The sequence below is a fragment of the Drosophila sulfurigaster genome, chromosome X, assembly GCF_023558435.1.
Source record: "Drosophila sulfurigaster albostrigata strain 15112-1811.04 chromosome X, ASM2355843v2, whole genome shotgun sequence".
Taxonomy (NCBI): Eukaryota; Metazoa; Arthropoda; class Insecta; order Diptera; family Drosophilidae; genus Drosophila; species Drosophila sulfurigaster.
Window position 1 is genome coordinate 25,673,261 of NC_084885.1, and position 20,446 is coordinate 25,693,706.

Genomic DNA, 20,446 nt, shown 5'->3' on the forward strand with positions numbered 1-20,446 from the left:
GTACATGATATGAATATATTACGTTTTGTTTACCTTTATTAAAGTTATTTTTTAAAGTATGAAATTTCAGTTGAAAATAAAAATATATATTGAATATATTAAAAAACTATGAAAATGCTTCATATGCTCTTCAAATGAACTTAAAAAGTGAAAAAAACAGCATGAAAAGTATGATGGAAAAAATGTCGCGTGCGACAGTGATTAAAATTTAATTTAAAAAAAAACAACTTAATATTTTTTAGTCAAACCAAATACACTATTTAGATAAATATATGTATAATACATTAAAATTAATTGCATTAAAATCTTTCATCACTTTTCGCTGAAATTAGTGCTTGAACTGGTTTTTGAAAAAGTAACTTCTGTTTTTGTCGCGTGCGAATGCGCAACATTTTTGCAATTTTCTTGAAAACGAACAATTGCCCAAAATCCATCTTAGCACCAATTATAGTGCTAACCGAGAGCTATAAGTTTCAATTTTTACAAAATTAAAATAATGTCTTGGCACATGTTTTTTTTCAGTTTGAATGCGTACAAATGTCGCATTCGACATCAGAGAATTGCCCATATGCGAAAATAATGCAGAAATAAAATTAATTTCCCAAAAAAATCTACTAAAATAATGGGGGTGAAATAAAAGGTCAACATTTGTAAGAAATTTTGTAAATAAAAAATTCTCCAACTTATATTCTGAAAAGATCACAAAAAGCTGACTGCTATGATTTATTTAAAAAAAAAGCCGTTACAATACTGTCGCAATAATAAAGGGCCGAAATAAAATAAAAATTGTAATGCATCAAGTGATACAATTTTATAATGAACTAAAGCAGCCTATGCTCACATCTTATCCAAAAGCAACAAATGCAATAGAAGCCTATAGAAAAAAAGGGGATTCACCAATACAAAAAAAAAGTTGACTGCTATGCATGATTTCTAAGAGAATTTACACCTACAAAAAGCTGACTGCTACGCAGTTAAAAAGCCGTTACGCTACTGCTGCCAAGTATTCAATGATGTAACCCTGGTTTGCTGCTCTTATTTAGCAATTAATATAAAGTTAAATAAAACGAAAAGAAATTCAAGTTTAGACAGCATTCACTCCTTTTGATAAGTTATCTCTGTGCAAAAGCTTTTTGATCTCTTTCTCTCACTTTTACCGCTTGCTATTCAAATTCAACAACAGTTTCTATTTCTGTTACGCTTTACAGCGCACTGTTAGCAGGCGACTGTTAACGCCAGTTCGCTGTAAATGCTTTAACAGCCTCTGCTGCTGCAAGCTTAACAGCATGCGCACATCGCTTACAGTGCGTTAACAGCTGTTAATGGTACTCACCTTGGAATAGTAAGCGTGCAGGCGATAAAAGTCCTCGGGCGTCTGCACCGGATACACAGTGGTTGCATTAAGGAATGCCGGCTCCTTGGCCAGCAGGCTGAGATCCTTATACTGACGCGTCTTGGTGTTTAAAGCGTAGCTGTATTGTCGCATACCCTGCAAAAAAAAAAAGATACATTCACAAAAATTGCAGTTGGCGCCATATCAAAATATCAAATGTTGCATAAAATGACGACACACTTAAGGAACTAAGGCAACTACTAAGCAACATGTGTGCTACAGATCGCAACAAGAAAACAATAAAGTTCCTTTATCGACGCATCGTCTTTTATGACCACGAGACGAGACGAGACGAGCCCATTAAAAAATAAACAAAGTCGCCCAACAACTTCCAGTTCCCATTGACATTCCCATTTCCCAGTGCTAATCCCATTCGCATTCTCCCCCGTCCATTTCCAATGATATTCCCCATTTGGAGGGCGCATAATTAAATTAACATTTCCATGCTAAACCGTCGGCGATCGTTGAATACGCGAGGAGTCAATACACTCCATGCTACCATCATACTTTGCCAACTGCGACTCCCCACATCAAAGTCATCGTGAGTCTTCCCATTCCCATTCCAATTTCCATTCCCATTCCCATTCCCATTCCCGTTCACATTCCCATTGCACTTGGCAAAAGTGTCTTTCGCAGAAAATTCAAGCAGTTAATTTGCCGGCGCTCATTAATCAATTCAAAAGTTAAAATTGTGTAAGAGGAAGCACAAGTAACGGCACTTTTGAAGATGCCTTAGAACTAGAACTAAGCTCGACTAATAAACACCCTCATTTATGTGATATTAACTAGGTTTTTTAAACTGGCCTGATTTGGCTTATAATCTGGTATATTAGAACTCTAGTACTACATTGATATACCAAATATGACCCTCGGTACATTTTAGTATGTTTAGTATATTATTATGGTATATTTTAAGCACACTCAATTGGAACTTTCTATATTTCTAGCTTAAGATAAAACCAGAACTATTTCTTTATGGGTACAAAATTGTTTTAAATTTGAAAGCAATGATCATTCATAAGTAAAAGACTTAACAATTTCCTTAAACATTTTTGAAATATTTAAAATTTATTGGCGTATTTATTATATCATATTACTTTCTGTTTACGATTTTATTGTTTTTTTTTTTCAAGACCATTTCTACTTCGAAAAGTTCTAAATAAAAGACTTAGGAATTGAAATCATTTTAATTTTATAAGTAATAACAATAGTTAAGTTTTTTAAACAACAATCAAATTATTATTTTTTCTTTTTTTATTAGACTATTTAGACTAACTCAAGAATTTGTAGATTAATTCAAGGCTGGCTATTTTTGAAGACTATAAAAGTATTTTTACAACTTCATAAAATATCATAAATAAAAAAGAAAACAAATGAAATGAATGAAATTCTAGAGGGAAGGAGTTAAGAATATAAAAGAATTTCCTGTCCACTTTATAGAACCCTTAATTGGGCAATATTTTTTCGTTGGAGCATGCAAATTGCAGTTGGATTTCTCAAATTAAAAAAAGAAACAAAATAAATAATACAAAAACGAAGCAGCAGATATCAACACTTCCTCACACACACACACACACACACACACACATACAGATTGGCTCCACCGTATAAAACATAAATCATTGAGATTGGCTGGATTGTATTGTTGTTGTTGTTGTTGTTATTCTTTGTGCCTGGTTGCCGCATAAATAAAACCCAAAATCCAAACAAAAACGAATTTCAAGTGAAAGACGTGCGTCAAAGTTCTTTTCTGTTTCGTTTTTGTTTTTGTATTTGCTTTTTTTGCCCTGCTGCGTTTCGTTGTATAACGAAAAATGCTAAATTGTTTGTGCAAAAAATGCGATTCTTATTTCCACAGTTGTGCTTGTTGTTGTTGTTGTTCTTGTAAATAACTGAGACACTCCAAAAACAAAGAAAACGGAAAATCAACAAGTTCAATAAAGAGGAAATACCACAAAGCGCATGTCAAACTAACAGGCAGACAGTTCGTGTCAAACTGTGGTTTGGCAGTCACTGAGCGCGCACAACTGTGAAATTCTCTTTCGTCTTGGGAATTAAATAAACTGTCCATCAAGTGTGACCTGCCCCGCCCCCCCGGCTCCCTCGGCAGCCATTCAACGACTCCAACTGGTGGCATGTCCAAGTCCAAATATGCCTCTTTGCCCCATGTTGAAGCTGCTGCTGATGCTGCTGTTGATGTTGCTTCTTTTAAGTTTTAAGTTTTGTGTTTTGTTTTTTTTTTTGTTTGGTGTGCTTCTCGCACATTTCGTTCTGATGATGCTCTTTTTCAGGGTCACTTTTGTGTATCAATGAACTGATTTTTTCTTCTTCTTTCATTTTTCATTTCATTTCGTTTCTTGCGTGTTTGTGTGTGTGAGTGTGTGCGTGTGTCTCTCTGTGCGTCTTTTTAGTCAAACGGCACAAATTGTTTAAATAAATAAAACAGCGTGTAGGAAGCAGAGATCACACGACAAGCAAACGGGCAAATTAACTCGCAACGCACACACACACACACACACTCAACGTTCTCAATTATGTGTTTGTACATATGTATGTATGCATGTTTGATGTTCTAATGGATCCACTGCGCCTGCCGGCGGCAATCACTCTCAAACTGTCAACAGCTGCTGCCTACAATTGGACACAGTTGCAGCAGCATTGACTGTGTGTGCTAATTATTGTTTTCGTGTGATCCACTTGTTGGACGTGTGTGGATGCTAAGCAGACGCTGTGGATGCTATGCAGATGTGCAAATGACAAAACGGATGTGTCTCAGACTCTCTCGATTGTAACACATTTGTAATTAAATTTTTATTGAATGAGCGCAAGTATTAATTTTTACTTTAAATACTGCAATTCATATTAAGTTCTTTTAAGATAAATTTGAAAATTCCAAGGGCAACTTAAAGAGTATTTATTTTTTTTTACTGTCTGCATTAATTTCGAATGTTTATGTTTTGCCGCACATGCATGTCCAACTAAATATGAGCACTCTAGCTGAACGAGCGAGTTCATTAAGCAAAACCAAAAGGCATCGCAAAGTTGGCTGAAAACGGTTTGCGAGGCCTCAAGTTGTGCGACTAGTTTATCGCTCTTAACTTAAGCTTCTAAGCGCATTTACAGCTTGACAGTTAATTACAACAGCAGCAACAACAGCAGCCGCAACATGTGGCATGTGGCCGTTAAAACCAAAACGGGAGATGGCACATCGTGTAAGAAAGATCTGTAAAAACTATTCAGTCTGCCCAACTGTGCGATACCCGGCAGCAAAAATTATAGCTCTTCAAAATTAAACAAATTTCTGCACTCAATTTATATTTGGCGAAGTTTTAAAACATAATCTATAGCTTTAAACTTTATAATTTGCGAGATATATCCATTAAAGCTGGTGGACAGACAGAAAGATGGAAGAAAATTCAGCAAACAGTTTTTATTTAGTGATGCTTTAAAACAAGCTGCAAACTAAAAACATTGTCTTCAAATTATATAGTATGCGAGGTAATTCAAACTTGCGGATTGACTGAAAAACGGAAGAACATTTTCTATTCAATTTGTGCTGGTTAAGTTTTAAAGCAAATTCCGTGCTGCATACCTTGTCTCCAAGTTATATAGTTCTCAACTTTGAAATCTGCGAGATAAACCACTTTAAGCTTGCGGACAGACAGACAGACAGATAGACGGAAGTGCTTTTAGCCAAAGTTGCTAATCTATCAGTAAATGATTTTGATTTTTAAATGAGTTTCACTACATTAAATTTAATACTTTTGAACAAATACAGATTGCATTACAATAAATTGTTTGAATATAAATGGAGATAAAATTTTAACCAATTTGACCGACTTGTTACTTTTAATTTTGTTTTATAATGTTGCTTAGACACCACCGTTGTTTAAAAAATATGTTGAGTTTTTGAATTATGCGGAAAGCGCACTAAAATAAATTTATTGAACACGAAGAAATAAATAATATGCTATCCATTTAGTTAAAATGCTATATTTTTTTAGTTTTATATTGTTAATGTTATATTTTTCAATTATATTGTTATATTATTTGATTATATTCCAGAAATAAGTTTTTCAGTTTGCTATGCAAAAATACTTTTTATTTCCTCATCTCAGACCCCAAAAATGTAATGAATTTATTTCTATTGAAAATAAGTTTGCAGCCCTAGATGGAGACATGAAATCATTTCCAGCAATTAGACATACTCCATAACTAAGTCTTATATTATATTAAAGAAATCAATTTTTCAAGGTGAACATACTATTTATTTCCTCATCTTTATTTCCATTTAAAATAAGTTGGCAGCCCTAGTAGCTAGGGGAGCTGCCCCATAACTATGTGTACACTATGTAGTTATTATATTATTTGATTATATTCCAGAAATAAGTTTTTTAGGTTGATGTGTTAAAAACTTTTTAATTCCCCATCTCAGAAGATGACAAGTTTTGAGCAGTTGGACATATGTATCGTAGATTATTTGTTTATATTATCATGTTATTATTTTCCAGAAATAAGTTTTTCAGGTTGTTAAGTCGAAGTACTATTCATTTTCTTCATTTCAACTTTCGAGGAACTGAACATACCCCATAACTTGTATGTCCATCGGGTGTTGTAAGTATAGACGTAGCACAGACTCACCTGAAACGTTTCCTGGCAACCGGACACATGACTGGCATACTTGACACACCGTCCAATGTTGACGCTGTGATCGTTGGTGCTGCCAATGCGCACACACCGATCCAGATTGTTGCGCATCTTGCGGATGACACTGCTGCTGAAGAGAATTCCCGCCTCGAGGGCGCAATAGTTGCGATCACTGAGACCACCGCCGTCGCTATCGCCACCTCCATCGTCGCCGGCAGCGGCATCGCCTCCATCATCATCATCAGCATTCGATTCATTCTCTGCTCCAGGCGCCACTCCACCACCACCACCACCAGCAGCAGCAGCAGCAGCAGCTCCACCATTTGTTGATGATGCCCGAATTCGTGTGCCTCCCATATACAGATCAAAGGTGATGCTCATGTGATAGAGGAGGGCATTCAGTTTACGAGCATCGACATACACATTGTCGGTAACGAGCAGAAAATAATCATAATCATCCAAATAGTTGTCGGCAATATATTTGATCACATGGAATGGACGACGACTCTCGCGTGTGTCCGTGAAGCCAACGATATTCTTCAGCTCATAGTTGGTCTTAACACTGTCCGCATTGATGAAGAACTTCATTTTGTTGACCAGATGGGCGGTGGTGCGATTGAACGCGGTCGCATAGCTGTTGATGTTCTCCTGTGAGGTCATCACGCCAATGAAGATCTTCTCCCGTATCCCCAGCTCCGAGGAGTAGTAACGTGGTCGCAGCACATTTTTTACCTGCCAAGAGAAAACGAGAAACAAGAAGATTTTTATTGGGCATTTTGTAGTGAAGACCCTAAATTTCAAATTCTATTCGTTATTCGAAGCGAAAGAGATGAGAGCTTAAAGAAGTAAACACAATACAATATTTGCTCCCATTGCCAAAAAGATCTTTTAATATGATTCGTATTTTGATTTGATGAAGTGAAACTCCTAAACATTTCATAGAAAAAATTTCTGCCTTATTGCATTATAAAATGTAATATAAATAATATTGTGAGGAAAATAAAGTTTCCAAGTTCAATCAGCAAGCTCTTCATATCTTTTGAGTTATCCAAAAACAAAAGCTTCTCACACTTTAAAGTAGAAATTCTGAAAATCTCATAGGTTCGCTTAGACAATGCTTAGAGCTAAACAAATTCCAGTCTTATTGCATGATAAAATTTTAAATGTTAGTAATTTTGTAAAGAAATTCAAGTGTCCTAGTTCAGTCAGCGAATACTTTAAACCTTTTTAATTTTATTCATACAGTTGCAAAGTTAAGAATAGTACTACTTTTTTTTTTTATAAAATAACTAATGCTTATGGTGACAGACCTTATTACATCAATATATCAAATATATATATATATATATTAATTTAGTATATTTAAATGATAATAAATTGTAGCATTTTTACGTGTTTTAATTCGATTCAATAAAGTATTTTTAAAACATTAACAGAAACATATATAGTATATAGACTATATAGAAACTTATAAAGATATTCAACTTTAACAAAATGAAGATTCAAATCACAAAATCGACCATTAAAATGTCTACTTTGAAATGATTTCGAGAATTCGAGGAATAAGCCACAATCTCAAGCAGTGAGTAAAGCAAGCAAAAAAATAGAAAAGAATTATAGATCGGTTTTAATAGAACAATTAAGAGTCAAGTGCGAGTGCTATGGCGGTGAAGGGTAAGTCTATAGACAACAGCAATTATATTGCTAAATATAAGTATTTTGACATAATTAAAAATTATCTGGGCAGCTGCTGCAACCGAGAAACCGTTGAGCTGGGGACTGAGTCTCTGCTTGGCCTGCACACGTTTGGCCACTTGAGAAATGACAGTTGAAGTGGGCACTCAAAATTGTGCTTGGTTTGATGATTACAGATGGTGATGATTATGTTTATTCATATATGAATGAAGTACGGACGAACAATGGAGAACTATGTAAGCTAGAGAGTGTACACGACTAAATGATACCTGCTATACATATAATTTGAAAATTTTGTATTTCTATTATTGATAAGTGAAACAATATAATAAATCAAAAGTATTTTCAACAGACGCTGAGTTGAAAGCATTTCAACGAACGGACAGACAGACAGCCGGATATAACTAACTATGTAAACTACAGAGTGTACACGACTAAATGGTACATATATGTTTCTATTATTGATAAGTGAAACAATACCAAAAGTACATATTTTCAACAGTCGCTGAGTTGAAAGCATTTCTACGAACGGACAGACAGACAGCCGGATATATGTACATAACTGATGCTAATCTCAAGTCCTGTTGTTATACACTTTTCACGTTGTAGTTACGAGGTATAAAACGAAAAAATATACCTGATGGAAGTTGTATCTATTTTGTATCTAGGTTCAACGTTCGCCATAAAATGTTTATGATGCGCGAGTCGAGACGAGTTTCCTGGAAATAAATGTGCTTTCGCTTGGATCGTATTGATAAACTTGCAAATTGTTTTGGCAACTCGAGTAACTTGGCCTCCTCTCAAAACAGTAGCAAAAAGAAAGAAAACACTAACAGTTTCTCTCTAACTGCATTCCATTGATCTTGCACCTTTTCCGATATTTATTCTATTTATAGTACATTCTCTTTCTCGTTCTCTCTCTCTCTCTAGCTCTCTTGCAATATTGTTGCTAATCAAATATTTGATTCGTTGCGTTTGCTTAGCATTAAACAGGGGGGAATTATGGCTAATTACAAATGCTGTTTAATTGGCCGCAGTTTATGGGCCTCGTATAAACTTGGCGGCCTTCGCTCGAGGTCGCAAAACTTCCTCCAAAGGCCTCCAAAAGCTGACGTCAGTCCCTTTTCGACTTTGGACGATATTCATCGCAAAGCAACTTGTCGAAGATGCAAATTCTGCATCTGTCTCACTCTCTAGTACTTTGCTAAGTTATTAACTAAAAGGGGGCGTGGCTGTTGGTCGACTTTGCATTGGAACTTAGTGCAGCAATTAGTGGTAATTACAACGACTATAAAGACAAATATAACTAACAAGCCGCGAGACAGTTGAAATTTGTTAAGTAGACTTTGATATACCCTGTACTGTAAGCAACTACTCTTTAGAAATTGAATTTTAGAATTGTAAAATACAATTGTTTATTAAATGGGTAATTTTGATAAATGTGAGATACAGTAAAAGCAAAATGATGTGAAAATATTATTTAAAAAATACTGAAATATACCAACCAATATACATATATTTGGTATATCAATACACTATTGCAAGCTTCCCGTTTTCATAAAAGCAAAACAGTATTATTCTAAAAATATACTAAATTAATATTCAGACGATTATACCAAAATCTATATTAGGTATATAAATATACTATTTCATAAAAAAATATACAATATACACGTTGCCATTTTTATAAAAAATTGTATATTGATTATACCGAAAATACTAAAATATACCAAAAACTCTTTACATGGTATTTCAATATACTATCACACTAAAAATAGACTATAAATTACTAGGGTAGCAATTGCCTATTGTTTTATTTATATTATTTTACAATTATCTCAACGTACCTCAACACAAGATCATTAAACAAGCATAGATTACACGCAACATTTGGTCAATGCCAAAGAGTCTATTAAAAATAAGTTTCTGAATGATATATTAATTTGTATATTCTTACTATAGAAAAAACTTAGATTTTTTGCTTTAACAGTCTTTTACAATCCCTGCGTATATTTGAGCACAGTTGTTAATGACAACAATTCAGAGATTTTTTTTATGGAATTCTACAATATATTTAATTTAATTATTCTTACTTTCGGCTTAACAAACTATAGACAATTTAATTATTCTTACTTACGACTTAGAGATATTCTTTATTACAAATTCCAATCGCTAATTATCAAATTTTTACAAAGCTTTAAACACTCAATGATTTAGCTATTGAAATGTGCAAAATAAAGCATGCCACTTCATCATGCTGCTCATTTTACAGGGTATAACAAGGTGCAAAGGGCATAAAGAGCAGTTCACTGGGGCAACAACGATGTTGCATATTATATAATTGAGAAATCAATTCAGCAATTGCTTTACTTGTTTTTATTGCACATTGAGACAAAGAGACAGAGATGCGTTTGAGTAAAGAGAGGAGATGAGAGAAGAGATAATAACTTGGCCAATGCACCCCAATAACCCTCCCGTCGGCATCGATGCTGTTAGCCGCGTTAGCCCGTCGATGACCTTGTGCTGAAATTGCGGCTAAAGATGGCAGGCAAAAAGGCAAAAGCAACTCGCAAATCTACACACAATTAATTGTGTAAATATCAGAGTATACACACCTGCTCACGGTGTGTATAAACAATATTTGTTTTGTTTTCTTTTCTTTTTTTTTGGCGAAAAAACCACAAAAATTGACTACGCCCCGGAGTCTATTTAGTTCACATGAAAATACATTTTTTTTTTCTTCCAAAAGTACATGTGTGTTTATACAGGAAAATGATGCATTAAAAATTCGTTGAATTTCACAAAAGCAAAAACAAAAATCGAATGAAATTATTGATTGCCTTCGAAAGCTAGAGGAGAATTGTGAATTTACTTTGGCATTTAGCAGTTTCATACGAATTACGATGATGCTGAGTCAACAAGTGATGCGGAAAAAAAAACACTTTCAACTCAATGCCATTTAACCAAATTTAACTAAATTTAGAAGTGCAATAAGATCTGCAAATCATGTGTGAATTATTTATAATGAACGCGATAATAAATATTATTGACTTCCTTTTTAAAATTTTAATTTATTGTACTTTATATATTATATTTGGCTTTGTTTTTAATTTATTGTATCTTTATGACGACGAAATATATAACACATTTTTGTTAATCTCTTCTGCGCTGGGGAATCCCGAAATACATTTTTGTCTTTCTCAGTTTTCTTGCTTTTTTGTAATAAGATAGCAAAACACCTGTCAGCGTTTAGTAAAAATACAAAAAATAAAACTTCAGCAAGCTCAACTGTAATAAGTAGAGATCAGATCAGTTTGCAAAAGATTAAAAAAAAAAACTGAAGGATGATAATAAAAATTACTATAAGAATTAGAATTAGATTTAAAGAATGTATGAATATTTTGCTATACCGTTTTTGTCATTAATTTACATCTCTATAATTTATTATTCGATAATTCTCATTTGGTTCTTCGTTGCTTTATTGTATATTTTTAATATAATAATATATTGATCTACTAAATATAGTAGTTAGTATATTTTAAATATATTTATGGAATTCATTAATCGCAAATGAATCCTTTTCTTAAATTGCTGTCATTTTTTAATCGTAAATAAATTCCTATTGGAATTTGCTTTAGAATACAAATATACCTCTAATATTTCTGGAATTCAAGAATATGGTTTTTTACTTACATTTCTGCCATTTATGGAAATTAATAAATCTCTCATTGGAATTGCCTACGAAACAAGTTTTTTTTGTATATTTAGAACTTATTCATTGGATTTTTTTATTATTCATTTTCTTTATAAATTTCTGCCATTAAATAAAACCCTGTGAGAATTCGCTTCCAAATAAAACTGTTCTTTCTACAATTATAGAATTTATTTAACATCTTTTGCTTATTAGTAATTAATAACTAATTGGAATAAATAAAAAAAGGAGGCAGCTTCGTAGGGCTTGCGCCATGCACGTGGCTTGGAATTCTCTCAATAAATTTGATTTGCTCAGCGAATCGTGTTCGTTGGACACTTTTTGATAAGCAACTGAAACCCGACAACCTTGTGACGTAAGGGGAAGTGAAACCCAACAAAACCAAAAAACGTTGAGCGATGTCAACGATGATTGCTCATCGTGGATTTCGATTGATAGTTTCATTTTTATTTTCTCTCTCTCTGTTTTGTAGGTGCAAAACTAACTGTATTTACAACAAGTAGGCACATTTTCACGCCTCGTTATCAGCACACATTTTATGTATTGAATGCTTATCAATATAAGCAGCAAAGCAGCAACGTCACCAATGACAAACGACAAAAAAAAAACAAAAACAAAAACAACAAAATATTTTCAATTTTCATTTGAGAAATAATTTAATTAAACAGTGATATTGAATGATGTTTACTTATTCAGGTTGTGGCCAGCACAAAAACAAAATTAAATCGAGAGATACATTCTCCAGTTCACATTTACAATTTTGCAGTCAGTGAATGACTCAAAATCATAGTTGAGTGAGTGTCTATAATTTTTTATTAGATTTGGGTTCAGTTTTCATTGTTGTTGTCGTTGGGTGTAATAAATTGAAAGATTAAGTTCTTCTATACCTGCTACTCATAGAGTAGAAGAGTATTATAACTTTGTGACAGGCAGAAGAAGACATTTCCGACCGTATCAACTATATGTGGTCCTCTTGATCAGCGTCAGTTATGTCCGTCCGTCTGTCTGTCTGTCCGTTTGTATGAACACCTAAATCTCAGAGACTATAAGAGAAATTGATATAATTTTGTTACGATAGAACTTTTAATGTTTGGATGCATATGAAGTTTGTTTCAAAGTTTTTCCACTCCCACATCCGCCCCCGCAAATCAACAAAAATCGAATAACAAGCGTAATTTTCAAGCTAAAGTCTCGAATTTTGGTACACACAATAATAGGTATTGTATTTATGATTCCTAAGAATTTAATTGCCATCCAATAAAAATTGTTGATGTTATTAAAGAAATACTTTTGCATACGCTTACTGAAATAATGGTTTAGCTGCTTCGACTAGCAATTTGGTATATTTTGACCTCTTCGGTATACTTCGAGTATGACAATTCATAAAAAAAAATATGGCCTTCTGTATATTTAAGTTTTATGTGGTATATTATTTGGTATATGTTGCGTTATCTGGCATATTTTGAATGTTGTATATAGTATCTAGTATATTTTAGCATCTTGTGGTATATTATTCGGTATATTTTGCACTTTATTGTATATTTTGAATGTATCACATATACGATTCAGTATATTTTAGTATATTATTTGGTATATTTGATAAACTGCACTATTTTGCTTTTATTCAAAATGGTTAGCGGGTATCTCACAGCCGAGCACACTCAACTGTAGATTTCTTACTTGTTTGTTTTTCTGTCGTCGAGCGCACCTTGTGTATTATATGGCCCATATTATACCAAGGGCCTTATGAATGAATACAAGTACTCGTATTCATATTTGTAATCGAGCGGGTCACTGACTCATCATCATCCATCAAAAACTACAGATGCAATTTCAACATTTGATTTGGCTTTTTATCTGTGCCAGAGTAACCTGATCTTATCCGTTGTTGTAATCACAAAAGTATTTATGAATATCAAAATATTTGCACTTTTTATGCATGTTAATTGTGTTTGAATAACATTTTTGCTCTTTACAGTTTTACGACACTTAACTCACTTGCAAACAGAGCGAAGTTAAGCAAACGTACTTTATTTACAACTTAGTCACTCTTCAAAAATGTTTGATTTGCTAGATGATTCTTGTCAACGAAGCATCAGCAAAATTTATGAGCTTCATTCTTAAATAATTCAATCTTTAAAATAGCAAAATTTTATCAAAATAGCAATTGCATTCGATTTGCAAGAAATTCAATTAAAAATTCCAAAAGAATTCATGAATTTTAATTCACATTCAATCGAATGTTTTCGAGCCACATTTCTATGCTTTTGCAGCTAGTCATTATTCTATATATATAAGCAAGCGATGTCTGTGTGGATATCGTTAAGTACGTGTAAATGGAATGATACACAATATATTGCTATAGCATGTGTCTCAATCTCAATCTCAGTTCGTTTTCAATGCTTTGAGTCTGTGGGGGGACATTGCATTGGATTTGACAAATCTTAATTGAAACAAGTGCGCGAGCGATGCTAGACATATAAATGCTAGATACTAGTGACTACACTGAGAAAAATTCGACTAGTTTCTAACATAAGGTACTTTCATAACATAAGCAAATTCAATTTACGAACATCAATTTGAAAACTGGGCAATGTTATCAAAATAAGATCTCAGATAGTAAAATTCTTAAATCAATCAAAATTCCTTAAATTAAATTCCCCATTAAATTTAGTATTATATAATATATATATATTATATAATATTAGATATAATACAACGAATAAATAATATTATAAATGAATAGTTTTATTCTTAATAACAGAAAACAGCATAATAGAAACAGCAGAAGTATAACTTGAGTCGCAAGATATGAAATTTGGGATATTGTAGAAATAGGCAATGAATATAATTTCATCTGTTTTTTTTAATAATTATATTTATTTAATAGGCAAATGTTTGAGTGATGTGGCCATAAAGTTTTCTGTATTACAATTTCCGTGCCAGATTTAGGATTATAGAGGTTGCCAAAAACGGTCACTCTAAAATTTGTGGAACGTGCGAAAAGAAAAGCTTTTCCAATGCTAAAAATGTTGCTCATCTAGGAACAGATTTTCGTAATTTTTGCGAATCAAATTCTCAGTACTCAAGATCAAAATTTTAATTCTAGAGCTTTATTTTTTGTCAGTGTACATATCGGTGTTGCAGGGTGGTTTGTTGTGTGTGTGGTGGTTGCAACCGGTGGATCGTTGCCTCGTTTTAAAAAAATCGCTGGGTCGGTCAAGTCTCGCGCTTATGACAATTAATTGAGACCGAGCACAAACACACACACACACACATACACACACACATCGCTACCCACTTATGCAGATCTATAAATGTGTGTTTGTGTGTGTGTGTATTTAGATATAGTGTGTATATATTGAGTCGTAAGTATGTGGGTCTTAAGCCGGAAATGCGACGCGCTTTTCAATTAAGGCAAACAGCAAAAGCTGGCTCAATAGTTGCACTTAACTTTGCTTCTAGTTATTCTTGTTCTTGTTGTTGGGGTGAAACTGCAATCCAAATCAAAAATAATATCAACTGCGGGAGTCTTCATTCAAAAATCTTGAAGATCTTGTGCTTGTCACGGATTTAATAATACGTAAAAGCTTTCGATCTTTGAGAATCTCTAAGGAAACCAATAACTTTTGACTGCGAGCTTTTAGCAGCTTTAAAGCTGCGCTTAGCAAGATGAGGACATCACCATAGCAAGGGGAAAAAATATATAGCGCAAATTGGAAACAGTTTAACTGCTGAACAATTTAAGCAAATGTAATAGAAAGAAAGCGAAGAAAGCTTATATTGCAAAACTTTATTTGCTTAAACTATCTACAAAATGAGCAAAGTTGATTGTTGAGAGTTTTTAGCTTAATCATATATTAGCTATAACAGATATATTCTTTTGTTTTTCTAATAAATAAAGTATTATCTTTACAACGTAGCTTTCGCTTAATTTAAAAACTGTTGTGCGCAAAACTCAATAATAATAATAATAATAAATCAAATTATCGTTGACAGAAAATGTCAGCTTCCTTAACATTTTATTAACGAAAGTAATAAATAAATATCTTTTTCTTATACTTGGCTGTTAAAAGCACTTTTATGGCGCAGCTTTCACTTAATTTAAGAGTTTTTGACCGCAATCAAGAACAATTCGCTTATTGAGCCCGTTTTACAATAAACAATAAGCTTTCGCTTAATTTGTAGAGCGTTCAAACACATAAAAATCAAGAACAATTCCGCCATTGATCCCATGTGTCTGCGACCCTTTTGATACCCTTTGATATGTTTGGAAGAAGGAGGAGCTTTGCATCAATAAACAATACAATTACTTCTTTTAACATGTGGATTATAAATATTAATAATCAAATTTATTTATTAGCTGTAGTTGAAAGTTCAAGGTAAATGAACTTTCATGACGCAGCTTTCGCTTAATTTGTAGAGCTTTCAAAACACATAAAAATCAAGAACAATTCGGCCATTGATCCCATGTACCTTCAAGTCTTTTGCAACTTTGATGTGTTTGGAAGAAGGAGGAGGAGGAGGAGCTTTGCATCAGCTGATAAGTCGATCATTTGACCAGTTGACCAGTTGATCTCCTGACAGCATGACAATCGCGATTCACATTTCGCGTTTGCCGAAGTGCCTTTCATTAAAAGGGGGTATTCGCCTGTCAAAAGCCAAGTGCTATGCAGTCATGTATTCGTATAGTACTAATTGATAAGAGTGCGTTTATTTTTAGACAACTCGCTCCGCCTGATAACCGTGAGTGTGTGTGAGTAGTACAAGTTTTAGTCTAAACAAAATATGCGAAAGACAAATCAAAATGCTGCGCTCTGTTCTATTCTGTTCTGTTCTGTTCTGGTTTGTTCTCTCCGCTATTTGCCACCATGCATGCCACCGTTAATTAAATACTTGTCGAACAAATAATCACCAAGATCATCGTGGGCACGCTCCAGCTGGCGTATGAGATCGGCCAAGACCTTTTGGCCATCGACTTGCTCCTGCAGAAAGTTCGCCTCAATGAAATCACAGAGATTGGGATCGTTCTCCTTGCTGGCTAACGCGTGGACATCCAACAGATGTTGATTCACCTCCAGCTCCATTTGCAACGCATGCTTCAAGGCGGCCAAACTATCCTGGAAGCAAGGCAACGGCTCTGGCACCGCACTGAGCACAATCTGACCGCCACGTTTATTCATATACTTCATTATCTTCTCGGCATGCTCACGCTCCTCGCCGCTGGCCTTCAGCAAGAAGCTATGCAAGCCCGGCGAACTGACATCGGCGCGATCAAAGTGAAACGCCTAACCACAAAAGTTGACAAAACGAAATGAAATTAATGCAAAGGCACACATCAGTCGTCATGCGGTCGAGTGTGCTAGACTGTGTAACACTATCGAATTTTGTGCATATCAAAATTCAAGGCTTTTCCTTTTTAAACAGCAAGCTTTATATGCAATTCTTTTCTAGTGACAAAATTCGAACATACAATGAAAAAACGAATAAAAACGATCTTACAATGTTTTGTTTCTAGGAGTTCAAAGTGACGGACAGACAGCGAGACGGATTGAACAAAATACATTAGCCTAACATACTCTTCTTTCAGATGAACAGACAGCCAGATGGATAGAGAAACCTCAGCTATAAGTTTTTGTCCAAAATACTTTACGCAGTCGTAAATTCCGCTTACATGGGCAGACAGCCAGACGGATAGAAAATCCCCCCACTATTAGTTCTTGGACAAAATACTTTATGCAGACGTAAATTACATATAGATTGAAAAGCCCCTGACTACAAGTACTTGAAATATACGTAACGCAGTCCCAAATATGCCAAGTATTTGTAATACTTCTTATACTCTATAGTTAAAGGTTCTACTGTCATAATTTTAAGTATCATATCAAGCACATTCTCTCCCTCACCATGGCCAAATATTGATGGCATGCCTTTAGCTCCATATTGATCTGATCGTTCAGTTTCTGTTCGCAACTTTTCGCGAAATTCTGACGCATAATCATGCACATTTGACGCGCCCACAAACGACAACAATAATTCGCCATTTCCTAGTCTAACCGCTAAACCAAATTTTTCACACCGAAATTTTGACGAAGAAACATTCAAGAATTTAAAATTTTGTATGTTAGTTTTTTTTGGTTCAATTTGCTATCTGACTGCTGAGTTACTACGTCAAACGCTACAAAATAAATATCATTTCCTTCCCTAAAAAAAAAACCTTATCCATATGTCAAAAACAGTTATCGATAACAGCAACATAGTTTGAAGCATTTAAAATCTCAACATTATTTTATCGATCAGCAAAAGTAGAATTGAGCAGAAAATAGAATGAGAGTAGTTTCAAAGCAGTTTTTATGGTGAAACTGAGCAAAAGCATTTATCGATAACAATTATAATGCTGTAAAAACCCGTTTTTTTATTTATAAACTATTTACGGAGAACTCATTGATTGGATAAAAATTAGCGTCTATGCTTTTTAAGTGATGAAAACTTGTTATCGATAACAGATTAACTACCCAACTGCTTCCGATAACTAGCTTAAGTTGCATTTCAGAAACAATAAAAACAGGAAATACACTCAAATTGATTGAATTGACATTAAAGCAAATGGTAAAAAATTGCTATCGATAACAGGTAGATAACTACAGGGTGCAGTTTAATTACATTTATAATCCCTTATATGTTTTATCGATAGCAAAAACAAAAACAACAGGAAGTACACTCAAATTGATTGAAGTGACATTAGTGCAAATGATAAAGCCAGTTATCGATAACAGGTAGTTAGCTACAGGGTGCACTTTAATAACATTTCTAATCTTTAATATGTGCTATCGATCACAGAAACAATAGAAACAGGAAGTAGACTTAAATTGATTGAAGCAACATAAGCTCGAGACTAGTTATCGATAACAGCTGTGACTGCTGCTGGACAACAGCTACATGTAAATGTGCAATGGAATGGAACTGACCAGCTGTGTTTATTGTTTTTTTTTTTTTTGTAATTAAAGTCACAAAGTGCGGTACTTATGTATTTTTAGTTCCAGTCATTTGGTCAATGCTCAAAAAAAACAAAAAAACCAAAAAAAGTTCAGACTTTGACGATTATTTGCGTTTCGTGCAACTACCGATGCTTAAAATTAATGTTTTTATGCCTTTATTATTTCAACTTTATGGGCCACGAGTGTTTAATGTGCGTAAGTTAGTTACTCGCAAAGAGAAAGAGCGAGATAGGATAGCAAAAAAACAGAGCGAGACAGCACTACAGATAATATTGTATATTTGAAACTCGTTCGTAGACAAAAACAAAAAAAAAAGAGACTTGAGCAAAAAGTCGTTTTCCATTCACTTAATAAATGACAATAACTGAGAGTTTACTTAACGCGCGCAACATTGTTAAATGTTGTTGTTGTAGCTGTGTTGTTGTTGTTGTTGTTGCCTAAGTAAACACACGCAATACGTAAGAGTGTGTGTCTGACTAAGTGCCCGACACAGTAAAAAGCAAAAATAATAATAATAACGACGACAAAGCAAGAAACAAAAGTGAAATCACAACGGTCGGATCAGCACTTTGAACTCTGACCCAGCCAAAAGTCACGAGTTGCGTTTAAAGTTTCAACGAAAGGCGACAGCATTCTACATACTCTACTCTATAAGCTGCTTCTAATGCCAAGTCAAACAACTCCCGGCTCTGTATGAATGAATGATAAATGATGATTGAGGAAGAGCCTAGAATTGCTGCACAAATATTTATGCATAAGAGACACTAAAATGATTGTCAATAAAATAGCTACTGTCAAAGATGTTTATAAACTGTTCTTTTGATCAGCTTGATCTTAAGCGATTGCCAATCGGAAAAGACTGGAAATTTTGTATTCCTAAGTGAACAAACAAAATTGTAGAAAATGTTTATAAACTGAATTTTCCAAAAGCTTGCTTAACCGATTGACAATCAAAAAAGACTGGACATTTTTTATTGACAAGTGAACAAACAAAATTGTAGACAATATTTTTCTTTAAATTATGGATTTCTTTACAACGTTATTCTTCAGCACATCGTTAAACTTTTTTCTAAACTAATTCGTCACGCTAATTGAATTGATGCCACAATAATTTGATCGTCGAAATCATCAAATTAGCTTAACGCCCGACTGCTGATCGTTTTGCATTTTATTTCTTTACATTAACATATTCTTCTTTTTTGTTTGGTTTCTTTTTTATGACCACGAAAATTCGGCAGCCAATGGGACGATATCCATTATCGCTCGCCTCCGGAGTTCCACACAAAAAATTTATCAAGTTAATAATCTTTTTTTTTTTCTTCACTCTTTTTTTTGTTGGTCTTGTTTTGTTATTTTATTTAATTAAAACGCAAACGTTTGCATTGTTAACTGAAAAATCGAAAGACAAACGAAAGCAAATCGCACAACGTCCAAAAAAAATTGTTGAGAATTCAAGAAAGAATTGATAAAAGTTCTGGCCATCAATTGGATACCCTAACATATATTTGTATTTCAGAGGAGGAAGTCATTAAACACAAAAGTGTTTATTTCCCTAGATGAATCTGAATTATTGTGTACTTATCATTAGTTCTTTTTTAGTTAGTTTAAATCAAACTTATTTCAATTTAAATTGTCTATTTTTGTGACTAGTATTTTACTGCTTCTTTCTATCTAATATTTCTTATTCTATTTCTTCTAGCTTACAAATAATGATAGTCATAACTTGGAATTTTCCAACTACTTTACAACAAATTTATTTAAAGGGCAAAACCTCCACTAAAAAAAATAATTAAACAAGTTACAAGCTTTCAATTATGATGTTTCATTCCACATATTTGCGGTAAATATAATGTTCCATTCCACGCGTTTCATTTGATCGAAGTTGATCCTCGCGTAGAGTATATACAACATATCAACATTGAATCGATTTTAATGTTTACTCGTATTTAATTCAATAAATTGTGCTGCGTTCGATTTATTATGGTACACATGTATGTACAC

The 20,446-nt window shown here is 33.8% G+C and overlaps 2 protein-coding genes across 2 annotated transcripts in view; both read right to left on the reverse strand.

Moving 5' to 3' along the window:
* Window positions 1-20,446, reverse strand: part of LOC133848525 (chondroitin sulfate glucuronyltransferase) — a 28,306-nt gene that overhangs the window by 6,030 nt on the left and 1,830 nt on the right. Inside the window, exons 2-3 of the mRNA XM_062284142.1 lie at window positions 6,035-6,772; window positions 1,334-1,489 (exon numbers count right to left, since the gene is read on the reverse strand). Coding sequence (XP_062140126.1) covers window positions 1,334-1,489; window positions 6,035-6,772 — 894 coding nt within the window. The remainder of the gene's footprint in view (window positions 1-1,333; window positions 1,490-6,034; window positions 6,773-20,446) is intronic.
* Window positions 15,974-17,616, reverse strand: LOC133848825 (soma ferritin). The gene is made up of 2 exons (XM_062284520.1): window positions 17,354-17,616; window positions 15,974-16,735 (listed from the first exon to the last, which is right to left on the reverse strand). The coding sequence occupies exons 1-2, from the start codon at window positions 17,489-17,491 to the stop codon at window positions 16,307-16,309; spliced, it is 567 nt and encodes a 188-aa protein (XP_062140504.1). The 5' UTR covers window positions 17,492-17,616; the 3' UTR covers window positions 15,974-16,306.

Excerpts from the sequence above, each read along its gene's own strand:
- LOC133848825 (XM_062284520.1), bottom strand. The coding sequence starts at position 17,491 with ATGGCGAATTATTGTTGTCGTTTGTGGGCGCGTCAAATGTGCATGATT. Across the intron at positions 16,736-17,353 it reads GCCATCAATATTTGGCCATG|GCGTTTCACTTTGATCGCGC; the intron begins GTGAGGGAGAGA and ends TTTTGTGGTTAG.